At 46.2% G+C, this 20,288-nt stretch overlaps 2 protein-coding genes across 2 annotated transcripts in view; one reads left to right on the plus strand and one right to left on the minus strand.

Annotated features, from left to right (window-relative positions):
• The window catches only part of LOC135819222 (uncharacterized), a 31,265-nt gene extending 26,169 nt beyond the window's left edge, over positions 1–5,096 (plus strand). Inside the window, exon 10 of the mRNA XM_065332387.1 lies at positions 3,162–5,096. Within this exon, the coding sequence (XP_065188459.1) occupies positions 3,162–3,601 (440 nt within the window). The 3' untranslated portion in view covers positions 3,602–5,096. The remainder of the gene's footprint in view (positions 1–3,161) is intronic.
• Positions 5,097–7,143: 2,047 nt separating this feature from the next.
• LOC135819223 (scavenger receptor cysteine-rich type 1 protein M130-like) lies at positions 7,144–18,133 on the minus strand (the record flags this gene model as incomplete). Its single annotated transcript, XM_065332388.1, is given in 9 exon segments — positions 7,144–7,701; positions 8,048–8,164; positions 8,713–8,838; positions 9,926–10,282; positions 14,009–14,148; positions 14,402–14,573; positions 15,982–16,109; positions 16,686–16,848; positions 17,973–18,133. Coding segments are annotated over 9 exon segments (1,807 nt in total), but the record flags the coding sequence as incomplete, so codon positions are not given.
• Positions 18,134–20,288: the final 2,155 nt, after the last annotated feature.

The raw sequence follows: 20,288 nt of genomic DNA on the forward strand, positions 1-20,288 counted from the left end.
GCGGAGTTGCCCCCTTGCTCGAACCCAGACAATAATAAGGGGATCGGTCTATTATGGGCTTGGATGGTGGATTAGTTGTGGTTGCTGTAGATTGCGTTGTTGGTGTTGGTGTGGGAGCTACTGATATGCAAGGTGGGTCTTTTTGAGTCGGCATTTGTAGTGTTAATGCAGCTGTCAGTGTTGCTCGCGGTCTGCCACTGGCAAGCTCCACCGCCGCAAGAACCGATGGCGGAGGATCAGGAGGAGGCAGTGGGACCGGGACCGCAAGCGGCACCGCCTCAGCCAAAGCCGCCGGGGGCACCGGCGAGGGAACCACCGACGGCCGGAGCAAAGGCGGCGACACAAGCCGACCCGATGAGCCACCACGCCCATTCTCCTCCACCACCCACCGCCACCAGCGACGGCGGAGCAAGCACAGTCTGTGAGCCAGGATCCGCGGGTTGTGTAGGCAACGGCTGTGTGGTTATTGGTTGTTTTCTAGGTCGCCCTCGCTTCGGTCTTCGTTGTTGTGCGCAAGGTGGAAGTATGTGACGTGGTGTGTGTTGTTTGATGCGTGCGTTCAGGTGCTGAACAGTCCTACCAACATACCGACTAGCGCATTGTCGGCATTCAAAGTTGTAAATAAGATGACTTAGGTGATGGGCTGGTAGGACATCCTTCCGCACCGTAAACGCACGCATCGTCGTAAAGACTGGCACGAAGTGTACTGCGTAGTATGTTCGACGAACAACAGACTTGACTGCACTACAAACTTTAGTCGACTCCTGCCCTTTCCACGGCAAACATAAATAAACGGGACAACGAGCAGGACCAATCATAGGAGCCTTCGTAGTTTGTTCGACTTTCAACAACTTCTGCAACAAAAACTCAGGGTACCCGCTCTTGACAAAAACTGACCGGAGAAAATCAAGCTCTTCCTGCAGCTTGCAGGACGAACAAATACGAGTGTTGTACGAAAACTTGTTTGAATCCATATTTTTTTCCCTACACCATTTCTTCATAGTTTCATCGTTTTATTGCACATCGTCTCCACCGTTTTTACATTGCATGAATAAAGTACACAAATGTCGGTTCAGCTAGTTTTATTGATTGCGGTTATCTAATAATAATTAAATATAATCAACGCAATAAATAGAGTAAGCTGCGCACTCAGTACAAACACCATTAGCAAAACTTGTTTTCATGTAAATAACTAAGCTTGTTCCTAAACGTTTTCGTCGCCATCTCATCAGAGGATTACTGGCAAATCAAAACTAGCTCTAAACTCAATATATATACGCACAATGCAAGTAATAATTTACACCCTAACTAGCGCGAGAAAATGAGAGCTGAAAGAAACGTTACATCAATCAACGATATCAGGTGACAACAGATGCGATAAATTCACCACTAGAAAGTAACCACAAACGAGAACTACTGATCTAAATTCACAAACAATTTCAACGTAAACAAATTCTTTTTCTGCCTACACAAAATCGGCTTGGTGGTAAAAATGTAGATAGACTCCAATACACGCAGATACCTTTGACTACGTGAACGAGACCAAACAGAAAAGCAATCATCAGTATAACTAGAACGACAATCACAATTCTGAACAAGATGGTTTGCAACAGAAGATTCATACACCCTAGCACCACTACTAGAACCAGTACATACTTTGGAATTACGTGACAATGAAACCGACCTTACATTCCTTGCCGCTACTGCCAATCCAGACGAGGCCGGTGTAGATGTCAGTACCAAAGACACGTCCGTTACTGGCACTGCCTGCTGCGATGATGCTCCCTTTGACGTTTCAATGGCCGTTGGTGTTGGTGAAGAGGAGGAGGGAGATAAGGAAGATGCTGACGACGACGATGACGACAACGACGGAGACGATAAAGACTCTGCCAACCTCGCCCTAGAGCGAGTCACTGGTCCCGCAGACACACCATCCGGTGGTTTCCTCAGTGGCCGGCCACGCCTTTTTCCACCGGAGGTGGACACACCGGATGACGGTACCAAGGAAGTCAAAGAAGACGAAACCGCAGATACCAACGGTGATGACGGGACAGAAGGAAGAGACGGCAAAGACGAAGGCAATGACGAACAAGCCGATGCCGACGAAGAAGACAACGACACCCCAGTTGGTTCCGTCCCCAGCGAGGGTGCACCTCCAGTCTCAGCACCATTCTTTGGGGGACGACCTCGTCTAGGCCTTGACGACCGTGCCTCAACAGGCATAACGTGAAGAGGCACATGCTGGTGGATCCGTGCCTCCAGAGAATTTGTTTACGTTGAAATTGTTTGTGAATTTAGATCAGTAGTTCTCGTTTGTGGTTACTTTCTAGTGGTGAATTTATCGCATCTGTTGTCACCTGATATCGTTGATTGATGTAATGTTTCTTTCAGCTCTCATTTTCTCGCACTAGTTAGGGTGTAAATTATTACTTGCATTGTGCGTATATATATTGAGTTTAGAGCTAGTTTTGATTTGCCAGTAATCCTTTGATGAGATGGCGACGAAAACGTTTAGGAACAAGCTTAGTTATTTACATGAAAACAAGTTTTGCTAATGGTGTTTGTACTGAGTGCGCAGCTTACTCTATTTATTGCGTTGATTACATTTTTATCTCCACGTAAGCTTTTTAATAATTAAATAATTAAATAATAATAATCTAGTTCCCTCTCAGTGAAGCCGACACGGTCACACCTGGGGTTGGCCGAGTGTGTGACTAGGTCCCAACACCATCTTGCTCCTCGATTCTAACAAGATTGGAGCCCACCGGGCAATTGTCAACAAATCAACCACACACCTTCCCTCTTGTTGGAAACTTTCATAAAGAATCACCTGAAGCTCATGAACCCCAAGTCAGAGATCGCGTTTTTTCTAGTGTAACGTATTAAAAAGCTGTGCTGATACAAAGAGATTCATGACTTCACAGTTTTTAAACTCGGATGCCAGGTCGTCGAATGTCTCAGTAATCCTTGTCAGTCTTCGGCCTTGTTGTCGCACTAACCGACTGTACATGATCAGGTTACATTGGTGGACAGTTGGTCATAACTTATAAGATTTTGTCCTTCCTACTTTATCTATGACTTTTTATTGAGGCTTCAATTTCTGTTAACTAGGTAGTTGGGACTGAACGTCAACAATTGCTCATGCTTCTTTTGCTTCACAGATTCTGAGCACACACATGCCCCAACTACTTCCAAGGAACACAGTCCCACAGAGTTCCGCATCATAGCGGCTACGATGGGATCACTATTGCTGGTCGCTATCACCTTCAGCACCGTCCTGACCGTCTGCTATCACAGAAAGGCCAAGGCTACCGTGTTTGCCACGGCCGCTCTGGACATGGCGTTGATACAGAACCGCGAATCCAACCCCCAGAGATACAGCATGGCTGCCGGCCAGGGCACCACCGACAATGCTAATAGCAGCCCAATGTACGATGTGCCGACATCGAAGCCTGAGCAGCAACATCAGCAGCAGCCTGAAGAGGCTCGCTATAAGCAGCCGAATAGCCGTTGCTTGTCACCCACAAAGAAGGATCCTTCACCACCAGACTCCCCGGATACTCTCATCAATGTAAAAGAATCTTCTGATCTGAACGAGTAATGCCTCTACAGTCACTTCTCTCTCTCTCAAGCATTCTCACTTCTCTCTACACCGGTGTCATTGCCCTTTCTCACTCTTTCCTCTCTATGACACACACACACGCACGCGCACACACACACACACACACACACACACACACACACACACACACACAAGCACACATATACACTTTCTCTCTCACATATGCACAAACTCTCTCACCGCCCCCCCCCCCCTTACACACACACGCGTGCATATACACACATATGCACACACACACACGCATGCATGAAAACAAACAAACACACACACACACACGCACACACGCACACACAAATACCATGTATCATGTACACGTCCGTCGCAAGAGAAGCAGCAAATCTGCAAATGCACTGGATGTCCACCTACAGATTTTCTCTTATAGCAACGATAGTGGATCTGATTCTGAATGAAACAGATCAAGACTGAGCGCCAGATAACTGTCTATTCCACACAACTGCCGAAGCCACGTGAATCGACCCCCAATGCACACCTGGTCTACACCACACGGCCCGGAGCACACTGGAAAAGGACGTGTAGGGTGTGCATAGGTACCATACGCACCTTTACCCTCCCCCTCACAAACACACATACCCTCCTCCTCCCCCCCTCCACAGACACACACACATGCCTATCGCCGTAGCGATGATGGCAGCAATATCTGCTGAACATGGCAAGAGCTGCTGGGAATGTGCTTTTACCATAAAGATCTTGGAAGGCCGAGGAATCCACCACCACCGCTATCTTATGGCCGCCCACAGGTGCATCCTCTGTATGTATGGCTGTCTGTGTGTCTGTCTGTGTGTCTGTCTGTATTGCTGTCTGTGTGTCTGTCTGTTTGTCTGTCTGTGTGTGTGTGTGTGTGTGTGTGTGTTTCTGTCTGTCTGTCTGTCTGTCTGTCTGTCTGTGTGTATGTCTGTGTGTTTGTCTGTGTGTCTGTCCACGTGTCTGTTTGTGTGGCGGTCTGTGTGGCGGTCTACCACACAAACAGACTATACTTTCCTTCCGCCTGGTTCTTGTTGTTTGTTCATTTATGACTTATCAAATTTCTACATTAGTGCAACAGTAACTGATGTTGAAACGTTTTCAAAGACGGTTTCCAGTCTCGTCACTTTAATAAGCTTTTAGGAGCTTCCATTTTAATCACTTTTACCTTTAATTTGCTTCAAGTTTAATCTGTTATTAGCATCCGATCGCATTACTTTTTTTTAAACCTTTTATCAGCTTCCAGTCCCAAGACTGTAACTAGCTGTTATAGCTGCCAGTCACATCACCCTACCGTTTAATTTTCTTTCAGTTTATCCTGTTATTAGCTTCCGATGACATTACTCAAAGTACACGTACCTTCAGTGGATTCACTCTAAACCGTTGCTAGCAGCTTCAAGTTCCAGTCACATGACTCTAATCGCTTTCAGTCGCATCACTCTAAATTAACCCCTGCTGCTCTATCGTGCAATAAGCATCTCTTACGTTCTAACGTTAGCAAGAGCTGGGGGTGTTTGTCTCCAACACGCAAGGGAAGCGACCTGTAAGTTCTTGTTTGGGTTTCGCCATTGTTTCCTCAAATGATACCCGTGCGCCGTTATGACATTGTAAGCATTTTTACCAGGTAGACGGTATTTTACGACTCGTTGGCTTTCACCGACTGCCTCTGCTGTCAGCTTGTCTGACAACATGTAAAGTGAACTCTGATAAGACGTACTGAAGTACATGTACTTCCAATGGGCTGCAGGAAAGTGTACTTATTACCCGAGGTACTTCTTATCCAAGCCATGATACTTCAATGTGTGGACTAGTACACTTTTCCTGTGAGCAATTTCCGTACTAAGCAAGTGTATCGTCTTACCAGAGTACTCGAGTACATACTACGCGCGTTCAACCGCGTTTATATGCCCATGATCTATGCCTTGTACCGTATTATCTCTAATATAAGCACAGTCTCCAATAATAGCACGTCTCCAATAATAGAACACCTTGGGGCGACATTCAAAAAATAAAGTGCTCAGTCTCCATTATAAGCACACTGTGTAAATTCATTATCTGTACCGGCGAAAAAAACCCTGAAATGTGTGTGTCATACATGAATGTGGCATGGCAACATGCCTCTGAAATGAGGTTGAAATAATTATGGAACAGTCTCCAATAAAGGAACGTCTCCATTAATAGCACGGGGCGGAAGTACATTGAAAAAATAAAGGACCGTGCTTATATTAGAGATAATACTTGACTGTACCAGGACCCAGGACGTCTCTTGATGTCGTTTCTCTGCCCCGTCATCTAAATACTTCGAAGTAGACAATGTCACTATGTACTACATAGCCAGCATTAGAACCCACAACACTCCGAACGATATCTGGCCTACACCAATCTCCCAGAGACCGTTTTGGAGAGTGCTGTGGGTATGTATGGATACGTAGTGGATGACTACAGCCAGTACAGCCAGTACAGTCTACAGTCAGTACAGTCTACAGTCTACAGTCTACAGGGGAGTCTTCGCACGCCAGTGAGAGACGCATCATACCCAGCACATCATTCCGGGCATTTGCATTCTTCTTTTCCTTCTCTCTCTCCCTGATGACAAACCCTACACCACCAATCCTGATGCTGGCTCCTGGCCGAAAATTTGATCGAGACAATAGTAATTTGCAGCGAAGAGACCACGGCACATTGTGCAAGCAAACAGATATTATGCTAGATTTCCTTCCACGCTTATACTCAGCTACGTAAGATTCTGAAAGAAAACAGAGGAAATAGAAACGGGAACTGCAGAAAAAGGGAAAAAAACATGATGATGTTCTGGACTAACGGAAGACTTGTCATGGGAGTAAAGAGTAAAGACAAAACACTACTATTACCGCACAACAGCATCGGGAAAAGCGTAATACAAGATAGTGGGTATCGGATATTAAAATGGGAATTTGATTCGAAAGCAACGCTCCAAGAATCGATGTGATTACTGTTACCAGTGTTTTTATTGTTTTGCTAGGCATATCAATGTGATTGCGATAAGTAAAACATAATTGGATCGGGCTTTGTGGCTTTGTATGCATGTAAGGACAGGCGATCCATATGATCCTGACCGGGAAAGGATATCCCTTGCTATCCACAATGAGCAATTCACATTCAGTGCGGATAGAGAGGTATGAGAGTATGCAGCGTGGATAGGACAAGAGCCTGCATACTAACATGCCTCATAGTATACCACACAAACAGATCATACGGGCCTGCATAGCATGCTATCGAAAAAAATACCACACCGAGGTGCAATGGACTCAGCGCAACCAGGCGATGCAAGCACATGTACATGGCAAAAGAAGAATCCAAAATAAACCAAAACATAAGATGTTGCTATGGCGACACGAGACTGAGAGATTGTGACAATGGCCAATCTAGAGATGCATGCATAATTCAGAATTTGTGCAATATGGGCGCAAAGCTATTCAGTTTGGTTGTGCTACTTTGATGCATTCAAGAAACATACAGGCACAGTCGAGCTTTTGGTTAACCACCTCCTCCCCCCCCCCCCCCCCACCCCTGCCCTGTTTCAGTAACTGTTCACGGTACCAAGTGTATGGCACTGCAGTTAATTGACTACAGCCTGTGCATTCCCATCAGTGGTTCTGGTCATCTGCAATCCTATCAGTGGTTCTGGTAGATCACTTCGTCCAGTGGTGGAGGAGGACAGCTCGGTGGAGGTGGTGTCTTCCGGATTTTGGACCTGTTGTTGGGGCTCTGATAGTGCGGTCGTCGCTGTAGTCGGTGCTGCTGCTGCTGGTGATGCTGTTGGTGCTGCTGCTGTTGTTGTTGCTGTTGCTGCTGCTCCCGCTTCAGTGTTGGTACATCCTCTGTCATGCACCCGCCACCGTTGACGACTTCCATGTTGTAGCGCATATTGTCGGCTGCATTATGCGATTGTGACGTCATCTCCATTGCTGGCACAGTGTTTGACTGTTTGCGACGGTAGAACACGACGATGGAGTTGAACACGATGCTAGCAACCAGCAGAGAGGCGAGCACCGCTACAATGATGCGATTTTCCTCGTGCGAATGATCACGTGGGTTGGTTGATAATCCATCCCCATCTGAAGATCACAAGTGAAGGAACAGGTTTGAAAGAAAAAAAGTTTGTGGGCTCAGAATCTTCAGATGTCAGTTTAGACAAACTAGCTTCTCCGCATTCTCGAAACCACCACTCTCTGGTAGCCATTGGCGGATAATGCTAGAAAAATGGCAAATTCTGCTCGAAGAGCAGTGAAATTGGCAGTGTGCGTGTGCGCGCGGGTGCGTGTGCGTATGTGTGTGTGTAACACACACACATATGCACACGCACCCGCGCGCACACACACACTGCCAATTTCACTTTAACCGTAGATCCACAACTACGCACAACTGTGGTAGTGTGGGGTGGGCAGCCGCAGGCCGTCTCACCTGATGTTCCTTGCAATAGCATACAAACATATGAGCCATTGGTATTGTGACACGTGGTCATCATGGGCTCTGTCATCGTGCAGTTGTGTAGTGTCTCGTTTGCACATTCATCAATATCTGCAAAGAATCGTATGCAAATTGCGCACATCACGTCATCGCACTATAACACAATACTGAACCTGCAGGATTACGAAGATATAATGCCAAACCAAAGCATTTTTCACCAACAAGCAACTCTGGTTAACGATCATGGACAGATGCATGACCCCGTATGATTTGTTTATGTGGGCAACATGCGACCTGTTCATATTAGCATTTTTAAATTAATGTGTGGGAGCTCCATGATTTGTTATTGTACAGAAAAAGGATTGTCTCTTCATTCTTTTACTCGAGTTGATCATAACTGCAATCAATCAAATCAATCCGGTCGAGAGTTTCCCCAAAAGCCAAAAGTGATGGATGCAACTTCGCATAACAATAATTATGCGTATGAGGAGTTGAAAAGGGAACACGTCTGAAACAATAGATAGTCACAACAAGCAGGCAAACCAGAGACGTTGGCAATGGGCCAGTGCTACTGCTCTCGCCCGTACAATGCTGGTAAACTTCGGAGCTGTTACATAACATACCACGTTCATGCTCTACAATCATACTCTGTGTGTTACCTTGGCACACGGTGCCATTGTTCTCAAATCCCTGTCGACATGGGCACTCGTATGACCCGGCCATATTCCTGCACAACGCCGTTGTGTCGTCACAGCCATGAGACCCAGTTGAGCATTCATTTCGATCTGAAAACAATAAAATTAAACAATAGGGACAAGATGACCCGATGTTCCTGCCACTCGCGTGACTATTCTTGACTGGCTCCAGCTATCGCTCCAAATAATCACGGTTTCCGTGAGACTCGGTTAAGAGGCCGAGTTTTCCGCACCCGTTGAAACGCCACCGCCCTTCAAGGATCGCCCCAATCGTTTCTGAAAATGCAACATAGGAAAAACCGGTTCGTTTTCGGACCTTCCTACGGGAAATGTCGGTAAATTCCATCAGTGTGTTTTAAAGTAGCCTTGGGAGTCCACAGGAACAGAACAAATGAACAAATGAACAAATGAACACCGGTACACCGGTACACCGGTACACCGGCTGCATGCCTGAAAACACTACTTCGAAGTACGAACACAACAGTTACTAACTGGTTTGAGGGAAAGAGACACTGTTCGTTCTACATGTATCATGGAAACATAGCGAAAAGGCAACGATTTTCCGAAACTACTTTGAAGACCCTTTTAAAACATTTCCCTGTGTTCTCGTGCAATCTCCGACAATGAAATATGCACGGCCAATTTCTTTTCAAACTGTTCTCACCCATTGGTGATAACTTTGTACACATGATGTTTGAAGTGCATTGTACAGTGTTAGGAAAGAAAAGGTTTCAGAGCAGACTCGCTCTCTTACCATTCACTGTTAGGAGATCCCCCCGATAGGCTATGCCTTTGGGAAATCCTTTATGTTATAATAAATACAAATACAAATACAAATAAATTCACTCTGCAAACTCGAATCAATTTTTTTACAACGCTCTCAATCATGTTTTTACAACATTTCGGCAAAATTGCCCATAGCAGGCATGCATTTTCCTATGAATGAAGCTGCAGGAAGCCTCACCACTCCTACTAAGTCGTACAGTGTTGATCAATGAAATCCAGTCGCGTCACTCAAGCACTCGCCGGGCGTTGCGCAGCCCTAGCCGTGCAAACACTGGGCAGCGGAATGATGCAAGGTACACACTTGAGTGACTCGACTGGATTTTATTGAGCAGCACTGTACTAGTGCCACTACTCACTAGTGGTATGGACAATATGCCATTAAAGGAGTTACCTTTGCATGTGCCAGCTTGACCACGCCAGATGGATGATCGTCTATCTTGTCTGACACACAACTGGTATCTCGGCCCATGTGGTTCGTAGCCACTATCACAGTCGAGTGTCCTATGGTGTCCGGAGTGACGGAAGCTGCCATTGGCCGGTGCAGTGGTGTTCGGCAGACAATATATTTCATTGCATCGTCCTGGGCTCAACACTCCCCGTGTCCCTTCTGTTCGGCAGTAGATGAGCGACTGGGTTGGGTAGAAATCACTTCTGCAACGTAAACTAATGGGCCTGCCCTTCTTCAGGCTTCTAAGCGGCATGCCAACGCCAATATGGGGAAATGATCTCGGATCGAACAGACAATTTGCTGCAAAGGACATCAAATGAACGAAGGGCACAGAGTTTCTTCGGATCATTCACTGTGGCCCAATGCACATTACGCTTGTTATGCTTCTTCACAAAGAACAGTTTTACCTTTTCGTAAAAAAGTGTCGAGGCGACAATGGTTTTAGAATGGCGATCAACAGAACGAGCTCAACTGACATTATTTTCACAAAGGTTTTATTGTACATGTATTCAAAAACGAGTGGATACGAAGGCGGTGAAGATCAGGGAAGGAGAAAGATGTGATGTGGAAGAAATGATGAACAAAAGTATTACTTCAAACTAGTTTTCGCACAACATTCCTCAGGAATCTACGTTGCACTAATGAAAAACACTCAAGAAAGGGACTAATAAAGAGAAATGAAGTGAGAATAAACACCTATGCAAATATCCTAGTACTACGGTGATAACAGGTAAAACTGCGAACGCAACTCGCCGTTTCTCTCCGTTTTTCTTTCCTTTCAGTTGCATCTTCCTCTCTGCTCTGTTTTATTTTATCTTTTCGTTCGTCCCTCTTGATATTTGTACTTTGTACTGTTGAGGCAACGAAATGAAATAATAAAAACCAACCAACCAACTTAAAAACGAACTATACGTCACACAACTACATGTACTAGTATACTGTGGCACAAGTAGTTCCGATTTCGTGGAGAAGCTACGCGTCCAACCTGTTCCAACACACTCACACAGGTGTTCGTTCGATGTAGTGAGTTTGTTCACAAACGTACCACTGAAGGAGACAATTGATATTTGCGTGGATGTGTTGTACCGTGTTGACGAAGTGGACACTCCGTGGTTACCGGAATGGGCTTTTCGAGGTTTGATGTTGTTAGTCCCAACTGGCATAGAGTTTTCGTTCAATGACGTGATGTGTAAGCAGATAGATGGAGTAACCATGGGCTCTCCGCTCGGTCCCGTGTCGGCAAATGTTTTTGTTGGTCATTGTGAGTGCAAGATTGATGCGGCTCTATGGCCGAGTCTGTATTTTCGTTTCGTTGATTCTTTCACGCACTTGGACACCATAGAAGACAGCGAAGTCTTTCTTGGTGCTCTCAACAGCCTTCACCCTTCCTTCCGTTTCACATGTGAGCATGAGCAGTCCAGCAAGTTATCCATCCTCGATGTGTACTTGTTCAGGAAACTGAGTTTGGTGCGGTAACATCGGTGTATCGTAAACCGACATTCACCGGACAATACATTTCCTATGACTCGTACTGTTCATCTAATCATAACGTCAACTCAGTGAAGAATCACGTGGATCGCGCCAAACGCATCTGTTCACCTTTCAAACTCACTGGTGAACTCGAATTTCTCCACTCTGTTTTCACCAAAAGCAGATATACCCAGGCAACATGTTGGCAAAACTGTTGTCTCAGCCCCCACGCCGAAACGTGAACTGATAGGGCTTGCTCGTTGTCCTGTCTCTTTATGCCTACAGTGGAAAGGCAAGAAGTCTGTCAATGTGAGTCGTGAAGTTCGTTCGATCGTCAAACAAACCTACTACATACTGTAAAAGCAATTATTCTAGCGAGGCGGCGCATATATTATAACGATTTCCCAAAATTGACTAGTTTACGTGTACCAAAGGTAACGATTCTCACTCATTCTCAGCGCTCAATAGGGCAGTATATGTATCGATTTCTGTATAACGATTTCTGTTTTAATGACAGATTTCTCCTCCGTATTTTGTTAGAATTAGCACTTCGTTATATATATGGCTGTTACAGTATGCGATTACTTCATACCCGTCTACACAACGATGCGTTCGTTCACGGTGTTGAAGGACGTATAACCAATCCATCATTTTTATAAGTCATGCGATGCTAGCCGGTATGTTGGTAGGACTGGTCAGCACCTGAGCGAACGCATCAGGCAACATACTCCAATACACATTATTCCATCTAGCACAAAACTGGAGCGTCCCACGCGGGGTAGACCCCGTAAACAACCACTACCTCCGCCAACACAGGACCTAGTGTCCCACTCGGCCACTCCACCATTGCCCCCCGTGGCCATGCCCCAGTCGCTCCCTCCACAAGCGGTGGTGGATGTGGCTTTGGCGACGGCACGGTGCTGCATGCGGACACTTTTGCTTCATCTTCGCATGTTCCGGTGGTTAAACACCAGTGACACAAGTTGCCTCCTGGAGGAGCCAGGGTAAACCACGTCACCATCCTTCATTGTCACAGCCATCATGTACCCGGCCACTGTCTGATTTGTCATCGCCAGAGTTCTCCGGCACAGCAGGGCCGGAATGTTTGGCCAATGGATCATCAGCAGCGTCAAAGTCAACGGCAAACACAAAACAAAATTAATATCGTCACGGAACACTCCCATGAAAGAAAGAACAGTTAATGGACATGTCGATCTTACAAAACCAGCAGAGACAACAACGATACCTACCTCATCAATATGTATCAACTTGTAGACCCAGAAGAGCAACTGCCAATTACGCCATGCCCTATTTGAGTAGGCAAGTAACCATCCAAAGGAGTAGACAACAGGAACGTTAGACGAAGGACGGGAGGAGACGGGACTTGATCGATCTGAAGCAGAACGCCGTCGAGAAGGATTTGGCCAGTCAGTCCGGCGAGGGTGACAGCGAGAATGATTGTGCGAGTAAGGGTGAGTGCGAGCGTGTGTTTGCTGGTAGGAAGTCATCAGTGTATAAGCATCTTGTATCTCGTCCTGATTACTGCAAGTCTATTCTGATTCTTCTTTTTCTGTTTTGTGCCGTGCTCGTCATGGTTATAACTTGCAGTCGGGCGTGTTAGAAGCTGGTTGTCAACGTAATACCATTTTTTAAAAGGTAACAGCCGGGTTATCGGGTACCTTTTATCCGCCATACATTTTTCTAATAACGTTGCAGAGAGAGATTTTCGGGCAACAGGTACTACGATAGCCTTCCCGATTTCGCGCCAGGAGGATATGCGAAGTCATGCAAGTACAATACACCGCGACAAGCATAGCGTGTACACTCACTGCGCTACATGCAAACAGTCAAAATTGTCGTAGTTACAATGGATACAGTGATATGTAGCAGGATTGAACAAGCAAAAACAAACTCAAAACTGTGCACCGAACTGTAGATCTATTATCTGGTTATGTAACATCGTTGGTGAACAGTTAGTCATAACTGGTAACAATTTTGTCCTTCTCCTTTTTCACCATACTTTACTTACACCACATTAATTTATATCCTGCAAGTTTACATTGTATATTTAGCATTGTTTCACCTAAATGTTTCACTGGTTTGAGTGAAAGACGCAGACGGCAAAAGTCACAAGAAAAAATGACAGTCACCACCAGGTCTCGAACCAGAGACCCTCGCTTGAGGCCAGCGATGCTCTAACCACTGAACTATGGTGTAGTCGTCATCCCAGCAGTAACCGTTCAACGCCCTCTTCAGACTTCGTAACTCACACTTCCTGTGATCTGTGAATCCACACAGGCGGGTGGGACGCAGCCCTCACTAGTCACTGTAACCCACACACTTCACGTACAAACTAGCACGCGGGGAGCCCCCAAGTCATAAAATATTCACTGGTTTGAGGGAAAGACGCAAACGGGAAAAGTTTGAAGAAAAATTTATACCGGTAAGCATGTTCCCTTTTTGGCATTTTCTATTGTGATGTATTTTCCTACTGATGATCGTCACAAGAAACCTTTCTTGAAAATAAAATAATAAAAATAATTGGCGAGAACTCACGATGACACTCGACGTAGGCTGTGTGTTGCGAGCAGTTGCCTTGGCGGGGCCTGGCGATAGTGCAGTCGAACAAGGACTGTGCATCATAGGGGCACCACCGCACTTCCGGCACTGGAGAACCCGAATTGGATGCGACATATCTGCTAGCACAAAGCATATCAGTGAGTAACCGAGACACTGAGCAGCAGACTATCCACCAAATCCACTCCCCGACACGGGTGCCCCCCCCCCCCCCCCCCCGCACACACACCGATTGTCTACAACTTACTAGTACAATGCTTTGTGCTTTGCACGTAGACAAACATTGGCGTGAATGCTGTGTTATGCAGCAACGAGCATAACTAACTGTAAAGTATCTAGACAGTGTTGTTGACGGTGTCACGTTGAGCTTACCGGCCGTGTCCGAACCTTTCTGCTGTGGAGAAACCCAATTCCCTGCATACGATATCGGCTGTTGCTCGCAGGTGCCAAGCGCCGCTTCCGCACAGGCCCAACCACTCGCGTCCATCAAATACTTCCACTCGCCCGCGATTTGGTAAAGAGCTTCCCTGCAAGCGGATCAGTCCTAAAGCATGGGTGGATAATGACAGCATCGAAAAATTCAGTGCTTGTCTGAGCAACGAGATTGGCATGCGGGGCCAGACCTACAGGCAGGTGAGCAGTTGATGACAAAGCATCAGGCACACCATTACCAGACTGGCCACTGCCAGACGCACCACCGCCAGACACACCACTTTGCCACAAGACCCACAAGCAGTTGACGTGCTGTACACCAGGGACCGCGTGTGCGTGTGTGTATGTGTTGTTTTTCACATTGAACACAATCCTGCCAAGGAAGAATTCGACAGGAAGCAGGAAGGAGCAGCGACACAAATAATGGTAGGGGCCACCATGAGCATGGTGGCTGTGCCAGTAGGGTGCACCCAGCTCAGCCGATAGACTCAGCCGATAAACCGTCTCGGCGTCATTGCCAAGCCCAAGTCACCAAGTGTGTATCAAATACTCACCGCGAGAGGTATTTTCAGGGGAGTGTGAACATTTCAAGTACCCCTCTCACTCAACTTGTTCCAGGACAACACTTCAGTAGGATGTTCACCCTCCCATGCAAAGAGGGTTATGACTTGGTGCTGAGGTTCTCCTCGCCTTACCAGGAGGATGTCACATCGTGCAAAGAGAATATTTACACTTCCAAATTGAAGAAAAGTTTAGAAGCTTTCACCCTATGCTAGGAGGGTTTGGCCCCGTGCTAAAAGGGTGTTCTTGCGTGCTGAGGCTTCCACCTCCTTGCTGGGAGGCTTGTAATCCGGTATAGAGAAGGATTAAACATTGCCCTCCGCCCTGGAAGGAGTTCGCGACGTGACGGCTTGGGTATTCATCTCGTGTAAAGAGAGTTTTACGCGTTCCTGAAAGCTAGGGATTTCACACCTTTGGACCATCTGCACATACATGTAAGAGGCCAAATTACTAATGTCTACTTCGTCCTCCATGGCAGCACATTGCCTGGTAGCAATTGGCCAACCGAACACGGGTTCACAAATGAAAAACGGAAACGAAAAAATCACAGACTAACGCACTGAAAGGTATCAACCTCAGAAATGTAGGGATGGAGTGAAACATCTTTGCAAACCAAGCATGGCGAGCTCATAGTCAAACAGAGCAGAAATCCCGGCCCGAACTGCTTTTCAAATCGCTTTTATCCTGGCGTGTGACAGTCACGATGTCGGGCCAGTTTCAATCAGAGATTACTTTGCGTTTGGATTCAATATCCTTTGGTTTACTGGGTTCGCATTTTTCATTCTTTATTTTTTATCAACATTGTACTTGCATTGTATTGCCATTCATTGTGTTCATTAAACTGTATTTTGCCTGTAAAAGAGGCTTCCATAAAATAAAATAATAATAATAATTATCATAGTGTGCTGTAGCGCTGTAGCGCTGTGGGTCAAGTGATGTCGAACATGTGCCTCACTCACCGCAGGAAACGCTCTGATACTTGCCAGCTGGACACGTCTGTCTAGAGGCGAAGGTAAGCTGGCAATCTGCAAATGAGAATTCTGAGCGCTGGCACGCGACACTGGTCACGTGAGTTGTGCTTGACGACCTACACAGTGAACATCAGGAAGCAATCTGTCCCTGTCTTGTTCATCATACGTGTACATTTACATACAGTGTACAATGACAATGTAACCCCGTGTTATGTTAACACTGAGGATATCGAGAGAGAGAGAGAGAGAGAGAGAGAGAGAGAGAGAGAGAGAGAGAGAGAGAGAGAGAGAGAGAGAGAGAGAGAGAGAGAGAGAGAGAGAGAGAGAGAGAGAGAGAGAGAGAGAGAGAGAGAGAGAGAGAGAGAGAGAGAGAGAGAGAGAGAGAGAGAGAGAGAGAGAGAGAGAGAGAGAGAGAGAGAGAGAGAGAGAGAGAGAGAGAGAGAGAGAGAGAGAGAGAGAGAGAGAGAGAGAGAGAGAGAGAGAGAGAGAGAGAGAGAGAGAGAGAGAGAGAGAGAGAGAGAGAGAGAGAGAGAGAGAGAGAGAGAGAGAGAGAGAGAGAGAGAGAGAGAGAGAGATAGCGAAAGAGAGAGAGAGAGAGAGTGAGAGACAGAGACAGTCACAGAGATAGAGACAGAGACAGAGCGAGGCGGAGAGAGACTGAGACAGGGAGGGAGAATCGCGTTATTCCCCACCTGCTAGTGACACTTCCAGTGTCAAACGCCCCTTGAAATCCTAAATGTCTGCACAGCGGATTCCAACTGGTGGACGCGTGGCACACATCTCCCCAGTTGCCGTTGTAAAAGATGTTGACGGTGCCTACGGCAGGGCTGGATCCATCCTGCAGCCGTGCAACATCTGGACACATCCAACCAGTGAAATTCAGGACACATGTACCTTACGAGCCCAAACCACTGACACGCTCCGCGGGAAATCTATTGTAAACCCAACCATAACGCGACAACTTGGTGAAATCTATAGTAAACCCAAACATAATGCGAAACCTTGGTGAAATCTATAGTAAACCCAAACAAAACGCGACACCTTGGTGAAATCTATAGTAAACCCAAACATAATGCGACACCTTGGTGAAATCTATAGTAAACCCAAACATAATGCGACACCTTGGTGAAATCTATAGTAAACCCAAACATAACGGGACACCCAGGTGAAATCCGCTGCAGTATAATGTACAATCATGTACACGTAAGTCACAGTAGTGTCAGCAACCTTCTGAGAGGATGGAGACGAAAAGCTTTTAGACCAGATTCCGAAAACTATGGCAAACTGTGCATAGCCATTGGCGGATAATGAGGGCAGGCAATTTGGAGTATTATTTAGATGCTTTGGCTGGTATATTTCATGCATGTTTGGTATGTGCTTGAAAATACCGCCATTCCGGCAACAGGCTGTCAGCTGCACCAAAAAGATAAATAAATAACTTTGCCAATATTTCGCCCATTGGGCATCATCGGGTTCTGAAGAACTGTTTGGTATGTGGATAAAGAAATGGAGCAGAATTCAAGGCATTGTCTGCCAAAAGGTTTGTATGGCTCTACCTGTGTCACCTCTTTTCGAACAGAATTTGCCATTTTTTCCTACAACATCCACCAAGGGCTATTTTGTGCTCCGTGTCATGTGATGTAACCCATACTACAGTCCATTTCAAAACTATAGACGCGTAGGGTTTTTGAAATATTTCAAATTTGGCTGGACCTTTTTGAGAATAGTTTTCGGAATATTGCTCAGGACCGCTCCACAATTACTCTCATATAGTTTCTAAACGATTGGATAACAGACGCCCAATTTGGAAAAAGTGATCACAGATTTTATGTGGTATAGTTGCTGGCATAACGGGTTTTGCCCAGGTACGCGTCTATACTAGTCTATAGTTTTGAAATGGACTGTAGTGCCGCCGCTCTACCTGTGCTCCGTGTCACGTGATGTAACGCATAGTATCGCCGCTACTGCTACGCACTCACTTTGGCATATCACCAGGGCGTTGCGTTTGGCGATGGACGCGCACGTGTCGCCACTGTTCACCAGTTGATAGTTGCAGTCTTTCCAGGTTGTCTCCCAACCTTTGCACCTTAGATCTTTCACACGACTCTCCAGATACACCGGCCCAGCCGGAAGAAACGTACTGTGACGGGACAACACACAAAGCCATAGCAGCCATATCCAATAGAAGCAATGTTTCATCGAAGGAGACCGACATTTGATATGTCGGCCATTTTGCGTGCGCTGACACTGTGGTTGTCTTGACCACACTGGGTTACCATGGTGACGCAAAGGAGAGAGTTTGTCAAGAGCACTTAGACCAATGATCTGATGATTGGTTTTTGCCATGAAACTCTAAGTAACAACAAAAAACAGCCCTATTTACTTCCTTTTGTGTACCTCTTGCGTACTGCGCTCTGCCCATTCCGGGCATTTGAGCACTATTGCAGATTAATGTCCACTTGTAAAGTAAAGATTGTAAAGTAATTGTCCACTTGTCTAAAAGTAATAATTATGCAAAAGTAAAGTAAATGTCCACTTGTAAAGTAAAGATTGCAAAGTACAGTAAAACCTGTTACTAAAGACCACCGTGACTAGCGACCAGCCTGGTACTACAGTAAAACCTGTAACTAAAGACCACCGTGACTAGCGACCAGCCTGGTACTACAGACCACTTCGCCAGGCACAGCCGGTCTCACATTCATATTATAATGACTGTGGGATGCAAACCTCTAACTAAGGACCACCTGCCACTAAAGACCGCTTTCTCTGGCCCCAAGCCGGGGTGGTCGTTAGTCACAGGTTTTACTGTAACTGGTTGAGTTAAGGGGGCACATCACCCAAAAATTCGCTGAAAAATCGAATTTGTAAATTCATATTGAGTGCTACGTCAGTTGAAAGAGCATGAATAGCTGCAAATTCTCTGAAAACTGTGTCCCTATCTGACCAGCCGTTCAAGAGTTATGGCCGAAAATGTGCCCTTGCAAGGAAAGATTTTTTTGTTGCATGCTGTCATTTGTTGGCAGCACTGTATTTGAATGTGAGCAGACCGTGCGCAACTTGTCGTATTATGGAAACACGCGAAAGTGTGCAGAATTTTGCCCCAAGTCCAAAAAAGTCCAAAAAATCACGTTAAAAAACCACGTATTGGGCTGCACGGCGGCGGGCTTTGGACTTTTGCCAGCACCCTCGTGACGTTGCAGATATGTGGCTTGATTATTGTAGTTGACGTTGATTTAGTGACTTTGGCAAGTTTGAGTCGTGTCAAGAAGTCAGGTAGGATTCAGTACTAGGCAGTAGTGAAACGTGAGTGGCAATCTTTGCCGGTTTCTGAGGGCATCCTGGATTTGGTGTGCAGCGCTGTGGAAATGGCTTGCTGTGGAGGTCCCAGCACTGGATGTTGTATCAAAGGTACGACCTCGTAGCACGTGCTAAACCTAAAAAAAATTCAAAAATTGACTTGGGTCTGTGGGAGTCCGTGAAAGAACGCCCACTCGTTCCGTTGTGACAGATTCCAGGGCCACGTTGAGGGGCCCTACCCCACCACCCATGGCTGCTTCTGGACTTGTTTTAGGTTTGGGTCCCGCGCACGGACAGAATGGGCCCGAAAATGTGAAAAAATGTAAATGCATTTGTTTGGCTCCTGGGTGGCTCGCACACCGTAGCACTATGCCGGAAATTTGAGTTTTTCCGGCCTGGAAAGCCTGTCAGTGAGGCGCAAGAACTTGTAAATCATGTCCTGAGGGCCAGCATAGTGGCAGGAGTGTGTGGTCAAAATTTCACTCAAATCCACTGAGAAACACCAAAGTTACGGTCAATTGAATGCCATATGAAATTTTTGGGTGATGTGCCCCCTTAATGGACATTCTAAGGCAACGTATAGCTCATTGTTCCTCTTTTCCTCTTACATCTACATGTACATGCAGTTCTTGTACATGTCATGTACATTGTGAACGCTAGTATCCGGCGACAGCAGCAGCCGCAGTATCATCATCATCATCATCATCAGCGGCAGTAGCAACAGCAGTAGTAGCCCTGAGCAGCACTACCCAGCAGCAATGGCGGCGCGGGGACAGATGGTTAGACTTGTCTCACTGACTGCATATTCCGCTCCCGCTGTCGTCAGTATCGCTCCAATGACCAAAGGCTTAGCTTCAAAACTGACGTCCTGAATCCTGGTGTCTCAATTACACCAATTAGTTAACATATTTGAGCATGGGGCGTATGATTTCCTCGATGGGTAGTCCAGCACTGTCCATAATCTAATGGCACGCGCGGTTACAATATGTATACATGTG

Source organism: Sycon ciliatum, chromosome 6, assembly GCF_964019385.1.
Source record: "Sycon ciliatum chromosome 6, ocSycCili1.1, whole genome shotgun sequence".
Lineage (NCBI taxonomy): Eukaryota > Metazoa > Porifera > Calcarea > Leucosolenida > Sycettidae > Sycon > Sycon ciliatum.